The 18,516-nt window shown below is 43.5% G+C and overlaps 1 protein-coding gene across 1 annotated transcript in view; it reads right to left on the reverse strand.

Moving 5' to 3' along the window:
• The window catches only part of LOC128640585 (centrosome-associated protein CEP250-like), a 220,112-nt gene that overhangs the window by 188,114 nt on the left and 13,482 nt on the right, over nucleotides 1–18,516 (reverse strand). Inside the window, 1 exon segment of the mRNA XM_053693056.1 lies at nucleotides 17,462–17,608. Coding sequence (XP_053549031.1) covers nucleotides 17,462–17,608 — 147 coding nt within the window.

Below are 18,516 nucleotides of genomic sequence, written 5' to 3' on the forward strand. Positions count from 1 at the left end.
CTACTAATAATAATAATACTAATAATACTACTAATAATAATAAAAATAATACTAATACTAATAATACTAATAATAATACTAATACTACTAATAATAAAAATAATACTACTACTACTAATAATAATAATAATAAAAATGAGTTGGGTCTATCCTGCACTTTTTAAATAAGTAAAAAAACAAAATTTATGTTTACCTGATAAATTTCTCTCTCTTGTGGTGTATCCAGTCCACGGGTTCATCCATTACTGGTGGGATATTCTCCTTCCCAACAGGAAGTTGCAACAGGACACCAACAGCAGAGCTGTCTATATAGCTCCTCCCCTAACCCCCACCTCCAGTCATTCGACCGAAGACAAGTAATAAAAAGGAGAAACTATAGGGTGCAGTGGTGACTGTAATTTAAAAATAAAAAACACCTGCCTTAAAGTGACAGGGCGGGCCGTGGACTGGATACACCACAAGAGAAAGAAATTTATCAGGTAAGCATAAATTTTGTTTTCTCTTGTAAGGTGTATCCAGTCCACGGGTTCATCCATTACTTGTGGGATACCAATACCAAAGATTTAGGACACGGATGAAGGGAGGGACAAGGCAGACACTTAAACGGAAGGCACCACTGCCTGTAAGACCTTTCTCCCAAAAATAGCCTCCGAGGAAGCAAAAGTATTAAATTTGTAGAATTTAGAAAAAGTATGAAGCGAAGACCAAGTCGCCGCCTTACAAATCTGTTCAACAGAGGCCTCATGTTTAAAAGCCCATGTGGAAGCTACCGCTCTAGTAGAATGAGCTGTAATTCTTTCAGGAGGCTGCTGGCCAGCAGTCTCATAAGCTAAACGGATTATGCTTCTCAGCCAAAAAGAAAGAGAAGTTGCCGAAGCCTTTTGGCCTCTCCTCTTTCCAGAGTAGACAACAAACAATGCAGATGTTTGACGAAAATCCTTAGTAGCTTGCAAATAAAACTTTAAAGCACAAACCACGTCAAGATTGTGTAACCGACGTTCCTTCTTTGAAGAAGGATTAGGACACAGTGACGGAACAACAATTTCCTGATTGATATTCCTATTAGATACTACCTTAGGAAGAAACCCAGGTTTGGTACGCTCTATGGAATGCAAGGGTTCAAACGGAACCCCTTGAAGAACTTTAAGAACTAAATTTAAACTCCATGGCGGAGCAACAGGTTTAAACACAGGCCTGATTCTAACCAAAGCCTGACAAAACGCCTGAACGTCTGGAACATCAGCCAGACGCTTGTGCAAAAGAATAGACAGAGCAGAAATCTGTCACATGTCCACCAGATCTGCATACCAAGTCCTGCGTGGCCACGCATGTGATATCAAAATCACCTAAGCTCTCTCCTGCTTGATCTTGGCGAGGGAGGAGAGGAATGGTGGAAACACATAAGCCAGGCTGAAGGACCAGGGCATTGCTAGAGCATCTATCAGCGTTGCCTGGGGATCCCTTGACCTGGACCCGTAACGAGGAAGCTTGGCGTTCTGACGAGACGCCATCAGATCCAGTTCTGGTTTGCCCCATAGTTGAATCAGCTGGGCAAATACCTCCGGATGGAGCTCCCACTCCCCCGGATGAAAATCCGCCTCCCAGTTCTCTACTCCTGGGATATGGATAGCTGAGAGATGGCAATTGTGAACCTCTGCCAATAGAATTATCTTGGAAACCTCCATCATTGCCAGGGGACTCCTTGTTCGTCCCTGATGGTTGATATAGGCTACAGTCGTGATATTGTCTGACTGAAATCTGATGAACCTGGCCGCAGCTAGTTGAGGCCAAGCCTGAAGAGCATTGAATATCGCTCTTAGTTCCAGAATGTTTATCGGAAGGAGGGCTTCCTCCTGAGTCCACGAACCCTGAGCCTTCAGGGATTTACAGTCTGCGCCCCAGCCCAGAAGGCTGGCATCTGTCGTCACTATAGTGCACTCTGGCCTGCGGAAACTCATTCCCCTGGACAGATGGACCCGAGATAACCACCAGAGAAGAGAATCCCTGGTCTCTTGATCCAGATTTAACAGGGGAGACAAATCTGTGTAGTCCCCATTCCACTGGTTGAGCATGCAAAGATGCAGTGGTCTGAGATGTAGGCGGGCAAACAGAACTATGTCCATTGCCGCTACCATCAGGCCGATCATTTCCATACACTGAGCCACTGACGACCGAGAAGTGGAATGAAGAGCACGGCAGGAAGTTAGAAGCTTTGATATCCTGACCTCTGTCAGAAAATTTTTCATTTCTACTGAATCTATCAGAGTTCCTAGGAAGGAAACTCTTGTGAGAGGAGAGAGAGAACTCTTTTCTATGTTCACTTTCCACCCGTGAGACCTCAGAATGGCCAGAACAAAGTTCGTATGGGACTTGGCGATTTGAAAAGTCAACGCCTGAATCAGAATGTCGTCTAAGTAAGGGGCCACCGCTATGCCGCGCGGCCTTAGAACCGCCAGAAGGGACCCTAGAACCTTCGTAAAGATTCTTGGTGCCGTGGCTAATCCGAAGGGAAGAGCCACAAACTGGTAATGCCTGTCTAGGAAGGCGAACCTGAGGAACTGATGATGTGGAGATAAGCATCCTTTAAGTCCACGGTAGTCATATATTGACCCTCCTGGATCATAGGGAGGATGGTTCGGATTGTCTCCATCTTGAAAGATGGGACCCTGAGAAATTTGTTTAGGATCTTGAGATCCAAGATTGGTCTGAACGTTCCCTCTTTTTTGGGAACTATAAACAGGTTTGAATAGAAACCCTGCCCCTGTTCCTCCCTTGGAACTGGGTGGATCACTCCCATAACCAGTAGGTCTTGAACGCAACATAAGAATGCCTCTCTCTTTATCTGGTTTGCAGATAGTTGTGAGAGGTGAAATCTCCCCTTTGGAGATGAACCTTTCAATTCCAGAAGATATCCCTGGGAAACAATCTCTAGTGCCCAGGGATCCTGGACGTCTCTTGCCCAAGCCTGAGCGAAGAGAAAAAGTCTGCCCCCTACTAGATCCGGTCCCGGATTAGGGGCTACTCCTTCATGCTGTTTTAGAGGCAGCAGCAGGTTTTTTGGCCTGCTTCCCCTTGTTCCAAACCTGGTTAGGTTTCCAGACTGGTTTGGACTGGGCGAAATTTCCTTCTTGTTTTGTATTAGAGGAAGCTGAAGCTGTGCCACTCTTGAAGTTTCGAAAGGAACGAAAATTATTCTGTTTGGTCCTTAACTTATTGGACCTATCCTGAGGAAGGGCGTGACCTTTTCCTCCAGTAATATCAGAAATGATCTCCTTCAGACCAGGCCCGAATAGGGTCTGTCCGTTGAAGGGGATATTAAGAAGCTTAGACTTTGAAGTAACGTCTGCTGACCAGGACTTAAGCCATAGCGCCCTACGCACCAGAATGGCAAAACCTGAATTCTTAGCCGTTAGTTTGGTTAAATGAAAAACTGCGTCAGAAATAAAGGAATTAGCTAACTTAAGAGCCTTAATCCTGTCTAAAATATCATCTAACGGGGTCTCCCCCTGTAGAGCCTCCTCCAGAGACTCGAACCAAAAAGCCGCTGCAGCAGTAACTGGGGCAATGCATGCAAGAGGCTGGAGAATAAAACCTTGATGTATAAAAAATTTCTTAAGGAGACCCTCCAATTTTTTATCCATAGGATCTAGGAAAGCACAACTGTCCTCGATGGGGATAGTTGTATGATTAGCTAGGGTAGAGACTGCTCCCTCCACCTTAGGAACCGTCTGCCACGAGTCCCGTATGGCGGCATCTATGGGAAACAACTTTTTAAAAGCAGGAAGGGGAGAGAACGGCACACCTGGTTAATCCAATTCCTTAGTAATAATTTCCGAAAACCTCTTAGGGACTGGAAAAACATCAGTGTAAACAGGCACTGCAAAGTATTTGTCCATCTTACACAGTTTCTCTGGAACTACAATGGGTTCACAGTCGTCCAGAGTCGCTAAAACCTCCCTAAGCAATAAGCGGAGGTGTTCAAGCTTAAATTTAAACGCTGTCATCTCAGAGTCAGACTGAAGTTACGCCTTCCCTGAATCTGAAATGTCACCCACAGATAGAAGCTCACCTGCCTTGGCTTCTGAGCATTGTGAGGGTATATCGGACACAGGTATTAAAGCGTCAGAAAGCTCTGTATTAGTTCTAGCCCCAGAGCTGTCTCGCTTTCCTTGTAACCCTGGCAGTTTGGACAATACCTCTGAGAGGGTAGCATTCATAACTGCCGCCATGTCCTGTAAGGTAAAAGAATTAGACGCGCTAGATGTACTTGGCGTCACTTGAGCGGGAGTTATAGGTTCTGACACATGGGGAGAGCTAGATGGCATAATCTCCCTTTTTTTCAGTCAGAGAATCCCGTGGAGATAAATCTTTAAGCGCCATAATATGGTCTTTATAGTTTATAGAAATTTCAGTACATTTGGTACACATTGGCTTCCAAACATATTGAACAAGGAGTTTCTTCTATGTCAGACATGTTTAACAGACTAGTAATGAGACAAGCAAGCTTGGAAAACACTTTACTAAAGGTGAAACAGCAATTAAACAAAAACGTTACTGTGCCTTTAAGAGAAAAAAACTAGCACTTAAACTGCAAAACAGTGTAAAAATATAGTAAAGTCTTCGAAATTTTTACAGTGTGTGTAAGGGACTAAAGTAACATTGCACCCACTTGCAAATGGATGATTAACCCCTTAGCCCCCAAACCAGATTTGAAAAACGTCAACCACCGGTAAAAGACAGTTGAGCACCTTGCCACAGCTCTGCTGAAGCTCCTACCTGCCCTCAAATACGATTTTTGGAAGAAATAAACCCTTTATAATGGTCATCAGATGCCAGAGGACTCCTCTAGGGAAGCTGGATATCTCAGTCTTAAGGAAAACTGTGCATCTAGAGCGCGAAAATAGGCCCCTCCCACCATGTACTGGATGCCAGAGAGACCTTAAGAAAATACTCCTAGGAGTATCTGACTAGCCATGTGGAAACTAGGCCCCAAATAAAAGACTTATCTCCCTCAGAGAAAAAACGTCCTATTTATGAAAGATGTAAACGTTTTGTCACTAAGTAATATGAGTATTAACATGAGTATTACCCTGTTTTGTAAGCATGATCCCAGTCGTTGTTAAATCACTGCATCTAGCTTACCTCAAATACACAAGGCTCTGTCAGCATTTTCTAGAACTTATTCATCTCTCTAGAAATAAAAATACTGAACATACCTCAAAGCAGGTAATCTGCAGACCGTTCCCCCAACTGAAGTTTTCCCATACTCTTCAGTTATGTGTGAGAACAGCAATGGACCTTAGTTACAAACCGCTAAGATCATCAACCTCCAGGCAGAATTCTTCTTCTAATTTCTGCCTGAGAGTAAAACAGTACAACGCCGGTACCATTTAAAAATAACAAACTCTTGATTGAAGGTAACACTACACTAAGTCACCACATATCCCTTGATACTTCCTATCTTGTCGAGAGTTGCAAGAGAATGACTGGAGGGGGGGGTTAGGGGAGGAGCTATATAGACAGCTCTGCTGTGGGTGTCCTCTTGCAACTTCCTGTTGGGAAGGAGAATATCCCACAAGTAATGGATGAACCCGTGGACTGGATACACCTTACAAGAGAAATAATCTGTCTGGCATGGAACTGTTTGGAACAACAGATCAGATGCACACAACTAAATGCCAGTGGCATCTCAAGAAACAAAATGTATGCTTACCTGATAAATTATTTTCTTTCCTGGCATGGAGAGTCCACGATTCCATTCAATTACTGTTGGGAATTCAACTCCTGGCCACCAGGAGGAGGCAAAGAACACCCCAGCAAAGCTCAAGTATCCCACACCCCCCACGTCCCATAATCCCCCAGTCATTCAGCTGAGGGAAACATGCACAGCTGCAGTGGTCTGAGATGAAAGCAGGCAAACGGAATGATGTCCATTGCCGCTACCATTAATCCAATGACCTCCATACACTGAGCCACTGATGGCCGAGGAATGGACTGAAGTGCTCGGCAAGTATTTAGAATCTTTATTTTTCTGACCTCTGTCAGAAATATTTTCATGTCTACCGAGTCTATAAGAGTCCCCAAGAAGGGAACCCTTGTCCGTGGAACTAGTGAACTCTATTCTATGTTCACTTTGCAACCGTGAGTTCTCAGGAAAGACAATACTATGTCCGTGTGAGATTTTGTCAAATGATAGGTTGACGCCTGAAACAGAATATCGTCCAGATAAGGCGCCACTGCTATGCCCCGCGGTCTGAGAACCGCTGGAAGGGACCCAAGAACCTTTGTGAAGATTCTGGGTGCTGTGGCCAACCCAAAGGGAAGAGCCACGAACTGATAATGTTTGTCCAGGAAGGCAAATCTTAGAAACTGATGATGATCCTTGTGGATAGGAATATGAAGGTAAGCATCCTTCAAGTCCACGGTAGTCATATATTGACCCTCCTGGATCATTGGTAAGATTGTTCGTATAGTCTTCATCTTGAACGATGGGACTCTGAGAAACTTGTTTAGACACTTGAGATCTAAAATGGGTCTGAAAGATCACTCTTTTTTGGGAACCAAGAAAAGATTTGAGTAAAACCTCTGTCCCTGTTCTGGTTTTGGAACAGGACAAATTACTCCCATGGTAGGGAGGTCTTTTACACAGCGTAAGAATGCCTCTCTTTTTATCTAGTCTACAGATAATCGTGAAAGATGAAATCTCCCTCTTGGGAGAAAATCCTTGAATTCCAGTTGATACCCGTGGGTCACGATTTCCATCGCCCAGGGGTCCTGAACATTTCTTGCCCAAGCCTGAGCAAAGAAAGAAAGTCTGCCCCCTACTAGATCCGGTCCCGGATCGGGGGCAGCCCCTTCATGCTGTCTTTGTAGCAGCAGCGGGCTTCTTGGATTGTTTACCTTTATTCCAAGCCTGGTTGGGTCTCCAGACTGACTTAGATTGAGCAAAATTCCCTTCCTGCTTTGTGGAGGAAGAGGAAGCAGAGGGTCCTCCTTTAAAATTTCGAAAGGAACGAAAATTATTTTGTTTACCCCTTATCTTAACAGACTTATCCTCAGGCAGGGCATGGCCTTTACCTCCAGTAATGTCAAAAATGATTTCCTTCAATTCAGGCCCAAAAAGGGTCTTACCTTTAAAAGGAATAGCTAAAAGCTTAGTTTTTGATGACACATCAGCAGACCAAGATTTGAGCTATAACGCTCTACGCGCTAGAATGGCAAATCCTGCATTTTTCACTGCTAATTTAGCAATTTAAAAAGCGGCATCAGTAATAAAAGAATTAGCCAGCTTGACAGCCTTAATTCTATCCAAAATGTCATCTAATGGAGTCTCAACCTTCAGAGACTCTTCTAGAGCATCAAACCAAAAAGCTGCTGCAGTAGTTACTGGAACAATGCAAGCCGTAGGTTGTAAAAGGAAACCCTGATGAATAAATAATTTCTTTAGAAGACCCTCTAACTTTTTATCCATAGGGTCTTTGAAAGCACAACTGTCCTCAATAGGTATAGTTGTATGCTTAGCCAGGGTAGATATAGCTCCCTCCACCTTAGGGACCGTTTGCCACGAGTCCCGAATAATGTCTGATATCGGAAACATTTTCTTAAAATTAGGAGGGGGAGAGAACGGTATACCTGGTCTATCCCATTCCTTTTTTAACAATTTCCAAAATTCTTTTAGGAACCGGAAAAACATTAGTGTAAGTAGGCACCTCTAGACATTTGTCCATCTTACACGATTTCTCTGGTGGTATCACAATAGGGTCACAATCATCCAGAGTCGCTAAAACCTCCCGAAGTAACAGGCGGAGGTGTTCAAGCTTAAATTTAAAGGACATCATGTCCGAATCTGTCTGAGGTAACACATTTCCTGAGTCTGAAAGTTCTTCCTCAGACAGCAATTCCCTGACCCCCAACTCAGAGCACTGTGAGGGTACATCGGAAATAGCCAATAAAGCATCAGAGGATTCAGTATTCACATTAATACCTGACCTACTGCGTTTACCCTGTAACACTGGTAATTTAGATAATACCTCTGTAAGGGTAGTAACATAACTGCAGCCATCTCCTGCAGCGTAAAAGAATTAGACGCACTAGAGGTACTTGGCGTCGCTTGTGTGGGCGTTAAAGGTTGTGACACTTGGGGAGAATTGGATTGTATATCCTGGTTCTCTTCAGATTGAGAATCATTCTTAGGCACACTTTCTTGACCTAAAATATGCTTTTTACAATGTAAGGCCCTTTCAGTACAAGAGGTACACAATGTAAGAGGGGGTTCCACAATGGCTTCAAAACACATAGAACAATGAGATTCCTCAATGTTAGACATGTTGAACAGACTGGTAATAACCACAATAGTCGTTAAACACTTTATTTATTGCTTTAAAATTTTTTTGATTAACGTGTACTGTGCCAATAAGTAATAAAAAAACGCACAAATTTTCCAAAACTGCTTCAAAACGTTAATTTGCTCTTTAAAATTAACTACACCTAATTATTGGTACCAAAAATTATTAGAGTAAGGGGAGAAATTAACCTCTAACAGGTATTTATAGTCAATATGTTAAATTTGACAAATTTACCCCCTGCACCTCGCCACAGCTCTGCTGTGGCTCCTACCTGCCCCCATGGTACTTCAAAATGACTCAACAACGATCCAGTTAACAGAGCCCCTGTCTAGGATCAACCAGAGCTAATGCCTGCTGCTTCTCAGCCAGAGTAAAGAGCGCATCTGAGCGTGCGAAAACAAGCCCCACCCATCATGTCCGATGATCGTGTAGGCCTGAACAACCGCATGGAGAAGCGGTTTAAAGTATAAGTCATGTGGAATTCTTTAACCCCTAAGTACACTCCCAATACGGTCAAACTGTTTATTTTGCACACAAAAAACGTTAAGCATATTCCTGCCTCTCCCAGTGTCTCTTATAATGCTGTGAAGCCCATTATAATGCGTGGCCCAATATGTCAACTGAAATAAATTAAACACAGGTTTCCCAGTAACACCCCTATGTTTTACAGGTCTACTGCTTACCCCTTCCCTTGCAGGGAAATAAATGTCAGCCAGTTCTGATATACCAAGTCTCCTCAGAAATAAAGGGCTGCACATACCTCAATGCTGCTTGTAGCATGAAACCGTTCTCCACACTGAAGATGTCTCTTGTATTACCTTCAGAAGCTCTGTGGGAACCAACGTGGATCTTAGTTACATCTGCTAAGATCATCAACCTCAGGGTAGAAATCTTCTTTCATATCCCCCTGAGGAAAATAGTACTCACCGGTACCATTTAAAATAAAAAACTTCTTGATTGAAGAAACTAAAACTAACACCTCACTTTACCTCTTCCTAGTATAACACAGGCAAAGAGAATGACTGGGGGTGGAGGGAAGGGAGGAGCTATATATACAGCTCTGCTGTGGTGCTCTTTGCCACTTCCTGTTAGCAGGAGGATAATATCCCACAAGTAAGGATGAAATCCGTGGACTCGTCGTATCTTGTAGAAGAAATAGACCTTGGCGGTCTAATATTAACCCCGCCGCCATTCTTAAAATAAGCACCCTTCTGTCAGATTAAATAAAAAATGCAGGCAGATTAGTATGAGCACTTCCATTTAATATAGTGCGCTCAAAGGGGCATATATACCTATCAACATAAAATAAACATTTTCATGAGAGCCTGCACTTGAGAGATTGCTCGAAAAAGAGGAGGCTTAAACTATTGGCGCGCAATGCGATTGTCCCCAAGTATGTACCTAAAACCATCTCCTGATAGAGGCGAACATACACGTGGCCCCCAACTACAGACACACCACTCAGCGGTAGCCTCCGTTCGCCTGTGAAACCAGAGGTGCCGCTGCTGAAATCCACACGACTAAGATGCCTCCCATTAAGGTATAGGCTAAAGGCAGCTGTTCGAATCCTAAAGTTGTTAGCAAATAAAGTGCTACACATAAAAGTATGTCACGCTGCCGCCATGCAGAAAAAGAGGACACGTCCCATACAGTCTCTTAAAGCGAATAAAGATAATGCTGGTTAGGCTACCGCCCTGTGTGAATGATCGGTAAAACACACATATATTTACATCGTTCAAACAAGTGAACATCGGCTTCTCAGGACCTTCCCCAACCGATATATTTGCTCTTAACTTAAAGGGATACTGAACCCAAATTTTTTATTTTGTGATTCAGATAGAGCATGCAATTTTAAGCAACTATCTAATTTACTCCTATTATCAATTTTTCTTTGTTCTCTTGCTATCTTTATTTGAAAAAGAAAATTCATGCTTACCTAATAATTGTATTTCTTTTTTGACACGATGAGTCCACGGATCATCTTAATTACTAATGGGATATTCACCTCCTGGTCAGCAGGAGGAGGCAAAGAGCACCACAGCAGAGCTGTTAAATAGCTCCTCCCTTCGCTCCCACTCCAGTCATTCGACCGAAGTTAGGAAGAGAAAGGAAAAACCAAGGTGCAAAAGTGTCTGAAGTTTATAATAACCAACAACCTGTCTACAAGAACAGGGCGGGCCGTGGACTCATCGTGTCAAAAAAGAAATACATTTATCAGGTAAGCATAAATTTTCTTTTTCTTTTTTAAGACACGATGATTCCACGGATCATCTTAATTACTAATGGGATTCAATACCCAAGCTAGAGTACACAGATGATACGGGAGGGACAAGACAGGGAACCTAAACGGAAGGCACCACTGCTTAAAGAACCCTTCTCCCAAAAGCAGCCTCAGCCGAGTCAACAGTGTCAAATTTGTAGAACTGTGAAAAAGTGTGAATAGAGGACAAAGTGGCAGCCTTGCAAATCTGTTCCACAGAAGCTTTGTTTTTGAACGCCCATGAGGAAGTAACAGCCTTCGAGGAAAGAGCCGTAACTCTCTCGGGAGGCTGCTGTCCAGCAGACTCATATGCAAAACGTATGATACTCTTTAGAAAAATACTGACAAAATTCCTTAGTCTTCTGCAAATAAAACTTTAAGCATGGACCACGTCCAAATTGTGCACAAGGAAGGAACAACAATCTCCTGATTAATGTTCCGATCAGAAAAAACCTTAGGAAGAAATCCTAATTTAGTACGTAAAACCACCTTATATGAATGGAAAATAAGATAAGGAGACTCATACTGAAATGCAGAGATCTCTGACACTCTCCTAGCAGAAGAAAAAGCCACAAGAAATAAAAACTTTCCATGATAGTAACTTAATATCTAAGGAATGCATAGAGTCAAACTGAGCCCCTTGAAAGACTTTCAGAACTAAATTAAGACTCTATGGAGGAGTAACTGGTATGAACACAAGCCTGATCCTGACCAAGGCCTGACAAAATGATTGTACGTCTGGGGCATCCGCCCGACGTTTCTGTAACAAAATAGATAATGCTGAGATTTGACCCTTTAGGGAACTTGTCGATAAACCGTTTCTCCAAACCTTCCTGGAGAAAAAACAACATTCTAGGGATCGCAACTCTACTCATGAGTAGCCTTGGATTCGCACCAATAGAAATATTTACGCCAAATCTTACTGTAAAACCCTCTATATACAGACTTACAAGTCTGAATCATAGTTTCTATGACCGAGTCAGAAAAAAACCTCCCCCCGCTTGGATAAAATCAAGCATGCAATCTCCAAGCAGCCAGTTTCAGAGAAACCAGATTTGTAAGAAGGAAAAACCCTTGAACCAGAAGGACCTTCCTCAACGGAAGTCTCTAAGGTGACAGAGATGACATATCCACCAGATCTGCAGACCAATCCTGCAAGGCCAAACCGGTGCAAAGCAGATCACCAATGCCTTCTCTTGCTTGATCCAAACACTGACCAGAGGAGAAGAGTAAAGGAGAAAATAGCAGGAGAACACTTCCGGAAGGAGAACTCCCCCGGAAGAAAAGGCCTGTCTGCTCAGGAAATCCGACTCCCAGATGTCCACCCCTGGCATGTGGATCACCGACAGGTAGCCAGAATGGGTCTCCGCCCACTGGAGTTATGTTGACCGACTGGAACCTAATAAAAAGGACAGAGTCAAACTGAGGCCAGGCCAGAAGAGCATTTAGATCGCTCTCAGCTCCAGAATGATTATAAGAAGAACAGACTCCGAGTCCAAACCCCCTAAGCCCTTAGGGAGCCCCAGACTGCTCCCCACACTAGAAGGCTGGCGTCTGTTATCCCAATCACCCCAAATGGACTGTGAAGGCCGGATCCCTGGGAAAGGTGAGCCAGAGGCAACCACCATCGAAGAGAATCCCTTGTCTCCTGCTCCAGTAGTATTCCAGGAGACAAATCCGTATAATCCCTGTTCCATTGCTTGAGCATGCGTAACTGCAGAGGACTGAGGTGGAACCGAACAAACGAAATGGTGTCCATTGCTGTCACCATCAGTCCGATTACCTCCATGGACAGGGCCACTGACGGCCGAAGAGTGGACTGAAGGACTAGACAAGTATCAATATCTTTGATTTTTATGACTCTGCCAGCAAAATCCTCCTAGGAAGGGAATCTATTATTGTTCCCAAGAAGTTACCCCTGTATTTGGGACTAAGGAACTCTTTTCCAAATTTACCTTCCACCTGTGATATCGTAGGAAGGATAAGACCATGTCCGTGTGTAATCTTGTATGTTGCAAGGATGGCGCCTGAACTAGGATGTCGTTCAGATAGGGAGCCACTGCAATGCCCTGTGACCGAAGCACCACCCACAGAGATCCCAGAACTCCTTATGAAAAATTCTGGGAGCTGTGTTAAGACTGAAAGGAAGAGCGTCCTTTAAATCTGCTGTTGTCCTAAGTTGACCCTCTTGAATCAAAAAAAGAATGGAACTAATTCCATCTTGAAGGACAGTACTCTGAGAAATTTGTTTAGACTCTTGAGATCTACAATTGGCCTGAAAGCTCCCTCCTTATTTAGGAACCATGAACTGATTGGAATAAAAACCCTGTTCCTGTATTGAGACAGGAACAATCACTCCCAAGACGGAGGGGTCTCTTACACAGTGTAAGAATGCCTCTCTTTCTGCAGATAATCTTGAAAACAGAAACCTGCCTCTGGGAAGAAAAAACTCTAAGTTGTATCCCTGGAACACAATTTCTATTGCCCAGAGATCTGTTAGTACCTGGTATTCCCAGGCGGTCTCCCATTAAACAGAAGGCAGAGGACGGCATTGATCCCTCAACCTTCTGCTTCGTAGGCAGGAAAGTTAACCACTAAGCTATGCCAGAGAGACTCTAAGTACTAACCTAGGCCCGACCCTGCTTAGCTACCGAGATCTTAGACGAGATCAGGCACATCCAGGGTGGAGTGGCCGTAGACTGAACATCTCAAACCCAAGTCTGAACGAAGAAGGAAAGTCTGCCCGCTACAAGATTGAGTCCAGGATCGGGGGCATGCCCTTCATGCTGTTCCTTGAGTCAACAGCAGGCTCTTTGGATTGTGTTTTTTTTTTGGGGGGGGGGGGTTTGTTTTGTTTTTAAATTTCCAAAGATAATATTTCCATCAAGCCAGGTCCAAACAAGGTCTTCCCCTTCTAAGGACTCACCAAAAGCTTAAACTTAGAGCACACATCCGTAGAACAAGGCTCTAACCATAGGGCTCTGTAAGATGTAACAGAGAAACTTGAAATCTATGCCCCCAGATTGCAAACTTTAAGAGAATTCAAATAAAAGAATTAGCCAATTTGAAAGCTTTTATCCTATCCTGGATATCATTCATGGGAGTTTCTGACCTAGTAGTATCAGACAACGCATTGAAGCAATAAGCCGTTTCACTAGTGACGGTAGGGTAGCAGAGTACACAGCTGGTTGTCATTGTAAACCCTGGTGTACATCCCTTTTCTATTTTTTTGTCCATAGGACTTCTGAAAGCACCACTATTCTCTAAGGGTATAGTAGATGTCTTAGCTAAGCTGGAAACGACTCCTTCCACCCTAGGGAAAGTCTGCCCAGCCTCCTTAGCTGATTCGGCTCAGGAAACATCCTTTTAAATATAGGGCATGAGGCCTCTCCCATTCCTTATAATTTACTGGATGTACAAGAATAGACTACGTCAGTAGTGTCAGAGTCACTCAAGGTAGCCAAAGCCTCCCAAGTAATTAATGGAGGTGTTCAAGCTACAAAAAAAAAACTGAAAGAAAACAACCTCAGATCAGATAAAGATATTACTCCATCTGAGTCAGAGGATTCTCTCTCAGATACTCCCGAAGTATCCTCCTCTTTTCAGGTAATGAGGAAGAAACCTTCGTAATAGCAACTACTGAATCAATCTCCCTAAATGATTGGAAATAATTCCTCTATCAATGTTTTCTACCTTGTGGTAAAAACAGATAACGCATTAAAGCAAGGTAACACAAAGTGTAGTGTGAGAGGAAACACAGGGCACTGCATTTGGGCTATAATTTTTTTGGGACATATTAGGAGAAATTTGTGGCATATCTCAACAATAGGCTCCTAAACATCATGCGCCTTTGGTGAAATAGGTTCAGAACAAGTCTATCATTATCAATTAGACTGTATCAATAAATGAGAATGCAAACAGATTGGTAGTACCACCTTGGTATCCAATCTTAAAACAATAAATCCCTTTCAGAGCCTCTTGTTCCATCCTGAGTCACAAAGGATGATTAAACAATAAATGGCTGAAGATCTGGAACTCAGCTTAGTAGCGTTGGCCGGACCCACATATTGGCAAAACACCAAGGACTGTGTTGGAACTATATAGGAATAGTATTGTGAATAACAAATTATTGGAACTATGTAGTGGCTCTATCTTCCGATATCGGAAGAGATGAAGAGTGCGCATTTGTAAAAACACCTCAAACATAGCTCTGCCCCTCGTGGGCGTGATAACACTCAATTTCTCCGTCACTGCATAGAGATAGAGGAATGCGCATCCCAAAATGGCGCCACAAACTAGCTCTGTCCATCGTGGGCGATACAACACATAATCTCCCGGTCGCCATTATAATGTTAGAGATAGGCCACCGGGAGCTAACCGAACCGCTTTAGCAACCCCTGTTGCGAACCTGGGGGCAAATTGTGCTACTGCATGATAGATAGCACGTTAGTCATATATGTGACCCAAACAATCACTGCATATTAGCTTCCTAGTGAGTTCTGTTATCCCAGGGAAAGCCACCTTCTAGTCTCCTCAGCCCAGTGCATGTTTACAACGTGCTGTCATAGGGTGTCCTCCTTTAAATATGAAGGAGTTATGTCCCAATAAAGTGCTCCATTTCTTCTGAGATCTCCCCCAGAATAAAAAAAATCAGCACTTACCTTTAAAATCTGCCCGACAGCAGGGCAGCTCAACAGGTTTAAGAGGTCCTCTCCCTCCCATAGCCCTGTGGAAAAAGGATAAAGCCTGAGTAATCTTACTTAGGCTATCAGGGTTTGGGCAGCATCAATGTATGGGAGGCGCAGTGAGAATTATGTCCCACAAGTTCCCATTGCTCTAAAGTCACCAAAGCTCTACTGAAGAGACTGATATGGACTACGGCTACACCCTAGAAAAAAGCAGCACAATCTTGTACTACTTTAAAAATAATAAACTCTTGATTGAAGAATCTATACTAACACCTCACTTTACCACTTCCTATCACTGATGTAGAGAATGACTGGAGTGGGAGGGAAGGGAGTGGGAATATCCCATTAGTAATTAAGATGATCCGTGGACTCATCGTGTCTTAAAAAAGAAAAGAAAGTGCAGTACCCTGGACAGCACTTGTTTATTGGTGGATGAATTTATCCACCAATCAGCAAGAACAACCAAGGATGTTCATCAAAAATGGGCCAGCATCTAAACTTACATTCTTGCTTTTCAAATAAAAATACCAAGAGAATGAAGAACATTTGATAATAGGAATAAATTAGAAAGTTGTTTAAAAATGCTGCTCTATCTGAATCACAAAAGAAAAAAATTGGGTTCAGTGTCCCTTTAAGGTATAATAAAATGCCAAACCCCACTCGAGGACTATCGGCGTATAAGGGGTATAAGAAACCACTATAGGCCTTATAATAACCCCAACTGCACACTTTAGATTTAAGTTATCGTTTAATCCCATTCCAGGGATATTAATAAATTACAGACCCCTTTCTTCTCAATAAACACATATGGTTCTATAGAACCAGCCAGTCCTGCACTTAATAGGCTGCTATAACGTTCATAGATTAGGTTAGAGCCCTTCCCAGCACTAGGAGAAAAACAGGGACTTACCCGCAGGGGTCTACTTACCCGCAGTGTCATTTCCACACCTGACAGGGACCTGAGATGGAGAAGCAAAGCAGAGTAACTAACCCTGGCTGCCGGGTTGGGGGTTAGCATAGATTGCTGAAGAGATAACAGAGACTACTCTGTGACCTCCAGCAGCTAACAGCTCCCAATATTCTTACTCAAAAGGATTACATGGACACAGCATCACCCCGGGCCTTTCTTGAAAGGGAAGCAACTCATTTAAGGACTTAATTAAATTTTTCTTCAGAGCACTATCTTCGCTTCCTCCAATGTACAAAGGCAAAAAATTATGGGGATTATGGGAAGTGGGAGGGATACTTGAGCTTTGCTGGGGTGTTCTTTGCCTCCTCCTGGTGGCCAGGAGTTGAATTCCCAACAGTAATTGAATGGAATAGTAGACTCTCCATGCCATTGAAAACAAATAGTATTCTTTATTTGTGATTTCATTACAATCTGTTTCTCAGTACAAAGTGAAGAAGGGGAAACACTGACACCTCAGAAAACAAAGACCAGCAGAAAGTGCAGGGCCAAGTGGCTCCTCCCCTCACGCAAGATGCTCCTCCTCCCCTCACGCAAGACGCTCCTCCTCACCTCACGCAAGACGCTCCTCCTCACCTCACGCAAGACGACACTCCTCACGCAAGACGACACTCCTCACGCAAGACGACACTCCTCACGCAAGACGACACTCCTCACGCAAGACGACACTCCTCACCTCACTCAAGACGACACTCCTCACCTCACTCAAGACGACACTCCTCACCTCACTCAAGACGACACTCCTCACCTCAAGCAAGACGCTCCTCCTCACCTCACGCAAGAGGCTCTTCCTCACCTCACGCAAGACGACACTCCTCACCTCATGCAAAAGAAGACACTCCTCACACAAAACGACACTCTTCACACAAGACGACACTCCTCACACAAGACGACACTCTTCACACAAGATGACACTCCTCACCTCACGCAAGACAACACTCCTCACACAAAACGACACTCTTCACACAAGACGACACTCCTCACACAAGACGACACTCCTCACACAAGACGACACTCCTCACACAAGACGACACTCCTCACACAAGACGACACTCCTCACCTCACGCAAGACGACACTCCTCACCTCACGCAAAACGACACTCCTCACCTCACGCAAGACGACACTCCTCACCTCACACAAGACGAGACTCCTCACCTCATGCAAGACGACACTCCTCACCTCAGGCAAGAGACTCCTCACCTCATGCAAGAGACGGTGCAGTTCCACCTTGTCCAGACTCAGTGCTCTGTTCAAGTCTCCCATTTTAGTGACCGCATCCCGCATGTCTTCCAGTTCAGCCTTTTGACGGCTCTGGGCCATAGACACTTCCATGATATTTTTTTCTGTCTGTGTGAGAGTGTTTAGATCACTGGGTGACCCTAGAAACTCACTGACCTATGATCTCACAATGTGTTTGCTCATGAGTCTGAGACAAATGTTCCATGACCATCTGCTAGATCAGCACAAGTGCGGCTCCCCTGACTAATTTATCAAACTTAAGTGGCACCTCGGGGTGTGCCCTACTGTACAAGTAAAATAAAATATATATATTTATAAGGATAAAATCATAACAAAAAGTGTTAGCGGCAAACAAGTTAACATAATTGTTACATAGAAAAAGTGAATATTACAGCTGTATATTTCCTGATAAATGGTCATGCTTGAGCTTGCTAAACCTTTTTTTATGCTGGCACCTGTATACCGGTGGGATTTGCCCTTATCAAACAGTGAGCAATATGACAATTAAGGAACACTTTTCAAACTAGTTTATGCATAATTTATGTAAACAAAAAAAACTTAAAAAAACAATGCTGCTCTTTTATATACACAAATTGTTTGAGGTTCAGAATGATTTTTTTTAGCCCAGGCAGCAGCTGTGACCCAGGTATACCCAAACCTCCTGACTGAGGGTCACTGCCCTGAAACGCTGTTAAAAACAAAATTTATGCTTACCTGATAAATGTATTTCTTTCTTGACACGGTAAGTCCACGGATCATCATCAATTACTGTTTGGAATATCAGTCCTGGCCAGGAGGAGGAGGCAAAGAGTGCTGTTAAGTATCACTCCCTGTGGCAAACCTAGCCACTTCTGGACTATAATGTAAGAAAGGTTGTCTATAGGCTGCATTGGGTGCTATGTAGATGTGACAGACCCTTCTGTCAGTGCTGAAGGAGTTAACTGTGTTCAACTTTAAGAAGCTATTGTGTACTGTCATTAAAGTTAGTGATAAGCAGTCCATTGTTTAATCACCCT

The sequence above is a fragment of the Bombina bombina genome, chromosome 9 (assembly GCF_027579735.1).
Source record: "Bombina bombina isolate aBomBom1 chromosome 9, aBomBom1.pri, whole genome shotgun sequence".
NCBI classification, from domain to species: Eukaryota; Metazoa; Chordata; class Amphibia; order Anura; family Bombinatoridae; genus Bombina; species Bombina bombina.